At 42.5% G+C, this 4,724-nt stretch overlaps 1 protein-coding gene across 1 annotated transcript; it reads right to left on the bottom strand.

Moving 5' to 3' along the window:
* Window positions 1–237: 237 nt before the first annotated feature.
* On the bottom strand, window positions 238–1,080 carry LOC130712929 (uncharacterized). Its single transcript, XM_057562739.1, has one exon. It carries the CDS (start codon window positions 1,078–1,080, stop codon window positions 238–240), a length of 843 nt encoding a protein of 280 aa, XP_057418722.1.
* Between the last annotated feature and the right edge of the window lie 3,644 nt (window positions 1,081–4,724).

Raw genomic sequence — 4,724 nt, 5'->3', positions numbered from 1 at the left:
AACTCTATTCAAACCCCCCCTTTCTAGTGTTTTTCGCACCTTCAGAGTCTCCAACACAACAAATCACATACATCATAGCTAAGCAAACTTCTAGCGAAGACTTGGGTTGCAAGGAAATCTCTTATTGAATATCATCAAGAGGTTACATCTTGATTTAGAAGTTAAAACAAAAGGTAGCGACCTCTACAACATAGGTAAGTGGAATACAATTCCAAAAAAAAAGACAAAGCCTCAAGTTCAAAACAAAGCGGTGACAAGGTCACTAACAGAACTAGCCAATTCCCGAGCTAGCTCCCTGGTGTTCTCAACTTCGTCAGCGTTCAGGGTGTACACTCGTCCTGCTGTTACCGGACGCCTTCCTCCTGCGGCATTCAAGGTTGCTCCCGCTTCAACCTTTGGTGCCTTGCAATCCCTTGCCACGTGTCCTGGCTTATCGCAGTTAAAGCACACTCTAGGGTCTTCCTTGCAGACATGAGCATAGTGACCCACTTTTCCGCACTTGAAGCAAGTCACGTCCTTCCCTTGGGCTTGGTTACCTTGACCTTCATGGGTTGTCTCATTGGGTGTGTTCTGACCCATAACTCGATTGTTGCCTCGCTGGTAGTCATAAGGGTTCTTCTGAGGTTGTTTCCCTTTACCATGCCCCTCATAATCTTGATGCCTTGGCCTGATTGGTCCACCCCTTCCTTGCCTACTCCCTCGGCGGTTCTTCATAGCCTCAACTTCTCGGGCCTTCTCGAATAGCACTTGGAATTGCCGAATGCCCAGAGGTCTAACAGCTTCCTCAAGGTCGTAGCGTAGCCCCATCATAAAACGGTTGCACAGATAGGGCTCGTCCACCTGCAGCTGAAAGAATCGGAAATGTTTTGACAGTGCCTCCATCTTGGCGGCATATTCTCCAACAGACATGCCTCCTTGGTGGAGCTTCAGGAATTGGGTTTCGTTCTCTTCCCTTGCAGTCTCAGGGAAGTACTTGTCAAGGAATGCCCTCTTGAAGGTATCCCAAGTGACCACCGTGTTGCTTGCTTCCAATATCTGCCTGGCGCTCCTCCACCAGTACTCGGCGTCACCCAGCAGCATGTACGTAGCAAGCACCACCTTAGTGTCATCAGGGGTCTGCAGCACTCCAAAGATTTTCTCAAGTTCCTGGATCCAAAGGTCAGCCTTTTCCGGATCCGACTCACCACTGAACCTCGGCGGGTCCTGGCGTTTGAAGTCATTTAACCCCCTAGTCTGAGCCTAAGCTAGCTCCCGAGCTTGTTGCTGAGCCCTCCGAGTATGCTCTTCAGCCTCTCGCTGAGCTTGAGCAGCATTGTTGGCGGCAGTTGCAGCAGCTTGTTGTGCCACCAACTGGGCCAACTGAGCCATGGCTTGAGCCAATTGTTCGTTAGATGGGTCTTGTCGTTGAGGCATCTTTCAACCTGCGCAAGTTTACCATCCAAATTCAAACTTCACTTCAAACAAGAATCTTAGAGTCTAAGGACTCCAAGGGTTGAGCATCACAGCAATGACGCTCCAGACAATCTCACAAGTCAATCAACCATCTTAGCAAACAAGTTCTACCCAACTCTCTTGGACTCAACTCCTAGGGACCACTAACCCAAAGCTCTGGTTTTCTCAACCAAAGCTCTGATACCACAATGTAACGCCCCGATTTCTCGAGGGTCACTTTAGTAACCTTTTTCCAAAAACGTGTGTAAATTTTCGTTGAAATAAAACTTTTCAATAACATTGCTTACAAATAAAATGTAGTAACTTGGGAAGTAGACTGCATAATTCATGTTATTAATAAAAGCTTTGGAAGCGTACAATGATTCTTTCAAATTACAACATAATGATTAAACTAGTGTCCGACCACCCCCGAGCCAACACAACAAGAAGGTCTCTAGGTTAGGTTCGAACCCTATAAACAAACTCAATTATCACACTCATTACCCGACTCATAGGTCGCGTGCCCTCCAAGGCCTCCTCCAGCGCTCAAATCATATCGCCTCGCATCCTCTGCTCTCGCCAATCCCATAGCTGAACCATCAGTCGCGCAGTCGATGTCTCGAGCCTTGCCGTCGTCCACATCCAGCAGATATAGGGTCGCATTGTTGGTCAATTCGCAAGTGTACGAATACCTCCGGGTTTAAATTATCGAACCACAGGGAATTAGATTGCAAATTCAGTTTAAGATTCATGTTCAAGATTGAAAAGCAAGTTAAATTCAGTTTTAATAATTGGTTGTTTCTTGAGTTTGTAAAAAGACAAGTAATCAAGTAATAAAGCGATTGAAAAACAGAGATGAGATTGCCTTGGGTTCTTGTTCAACTATTTCAGTTTTAGCAAACCTTCCTATTCAATTAATCCCGAGTCTCTCCTTGATGTTCTAGCCTAGTTAGTTATCTTTCGATGCCTCGCAAAGAAAACCCTCCCTAACCAAAAGATAGGTTCAATTCCTTGATAACCTAAACAATTGCTAGAAGCACTCAACATACAAATCAGGCCAACAAACCCCAACCCTTCCTCTATTCCTAGCAGCAAGTATAGAAGGAGTAATCTCACAACAAGTCCCAATTCTATAACAAACTATCGTTATGATTACAGAAAAGTAAGAAGCTAGCATGCATTCAAGCTTGAAAGATAAAGTGTAGAAGTGAGATTCAAGGGTTTACTCAGAACATCATGAATAGAAAATGATTGAAAGCTAAAACATTCAAAGTCTTACAAAGAACCCAAAGCAAAAAAGGGCTTTAGCCAAACATGGCTATGAAATCCATGCTAGAAAATAGAGATAAAACCTGGAACATAAAGCCTAGGGAAAACTCCTAAAGCTCTAGAACTCCAACTCTCTCTTCTAACTTATGAAAATATCATAAAATGACAAAAGGTTCCAAGAGAAATGTCCAAAAATCATTTTATAGGCAAAACAGGCGAGACTGGGCGCTCAGGCGCCAATTCAGAGCGCCTGAGCGCCAATTGCATGCAAAAACATGCTCTCTGGACCCAATTGGCGCCTAGGCGCCCATTCCCAGCGCCTAGGCGCTTAAGCTCGCCTGAAAAGGGCTTTTTGGCTTCTGAAACTCCTCTTTTCAATCTTCTTTAAGTTCTCCATCAATTCCATGCTTATTGGCCTTCTTTCTTCTTCAGTTCCTGATCTGCAAACTTAACCAACAAGCCAAGGAAAATTCTAGAAGCTCAAAGAGCTTATTAGCACAAGAGATCCTTCAATTAACACAATAAAACCATGCAAGTCCTAAACTTTACTAAAAATGCAAGAAAACTCCCTATAAAACTACTAAATTACCAATGCAAAATAAAGACTAAAGAAAAGATAAAAATGCATGAGAATGCATGAAACACTACATGAGACTCAACAAAAAGACTCAAAACACACAAAGAAATGACCCTAAAAACACTACTAAAATAGGGTCATCACACCACTATACTCAACGACAGCTCGCCCTCGAGCGTAAATAACACTCGCTTGCCCTCAAGCACAAGAAATGCTCCCAAACAAGTGCTCTCAACAAGGAATACTTCACAAAAAATAGGGGGACAAAGGAATCACAGCTAGTTCCAAGAGAAAGACCCGACAACCTACTTCATGCATCTTTTGAAAAGAGAAGAGTGTAGAGTCCATTCATGAGAATCATATAGAACTAAAAATCCTAGAATGAGATTCTGATTTAGTGCACTGAGCACACAAGCAAGTTCATAGGTCCTGAATGTCATTCACTCAATAGCAACCACGATCAAACATGCACATATTCAAAGAGACTTTAAAAGGGCTGAAACATTGGCTAGGTAGACATGATGGTGGTTGGTCCCTAAGGAAATTCTAGGCTTCAAGCACATTGAGTGTGGTCAATTTCTAAAACCCCTCGGAACTTTTCACAATAAACTTTTTAGCACAAGTCTCTTGTACCCCCCTTTTTCCAATTTTTTTCTTTTACAACTCCAGCTTTTGTTCAGGAGCTCTTTTTTTCTTTTTTTTTTTCAATTTTTTCCTTGGGGCAAGAGACTATTTCACAATTTTTCAGCTCCAAACAAATATAATCAAGGACCATCACTCCCCAATATTCCAACCAAACATCCACCCCAATCACTTGGCTACAATAAAATCTCCAAAAAGGCTCAAGTGGGACAACTCAAGACAATGTTCAATCACTAATTCAGAATCTCAAGAAATCCTATAAGTCTCAAGAATAAAGCAAGAATCACAAAGCATGCTATGAGTGAAATTAACGCAGAGCCAAGAATTGCAAATGAGTCAGGATCCTCCAGGGAAATTTTATGGTGAAGGGTCAAAGATAGACCCTTAATGGACTCACCTCGACTCCTTTCTCAAGAAACACTCGGAAGACCGAAGTCTCCTCCTCTCTTCCCCAAACATGCAATCACTCATCCCCAAAAACAGCAACAAGTATTCACAAAAGCATTTTCAAAACAGCACAAGTAGGGAAGCAACACTATAGCTAAAAGCATGTGAGTATAGGGAAGTAAAAGACCCAAAAACAAAAAACCAATTAACAATGCATGATAAAAAGAAAAATAAAAGCTACAAAAGAAAAAATATGTAAAAATGCATGAGCTAGACTAAAGGGAAGATCTGACCTTCTTTACTAATTACCATGGAGGCCTTAGAGCCACCTCCTACTCCAGAATTTAGGCTCTCAATCCCTGCAAAATGCAACAACCAAACAAGCAAACTAAAACAAGACTTGGGTTGTCTCCCAAGC

Source organism: Lotus japonicus, chromosome 4, assembly GCF_012489685.1.
Source record: "Lotus japonicus ecotype B-129 chromosome 4, LjGifu_v1.2".
Lineage (NCBI taxonomy): Eukaryota > Viridiplantae > Streptophyta > Magnoliopsida > Fabales > Fabaceae > Lotus > Lotus japonicus.
This window is presented reverse-complemented; position numbering and strand designations above follow the sequence as displayed.

What these genes read in the sequence shown, in the direction of transcription:
- LOC130712929 (XM_057562739.1), bottom strand. Translation starts at nt 1,080, where the DNA reads ATGCTGCTGGGTGACGCCGAGTACTGGTGGAGGAGCGCCAGGCAGATA.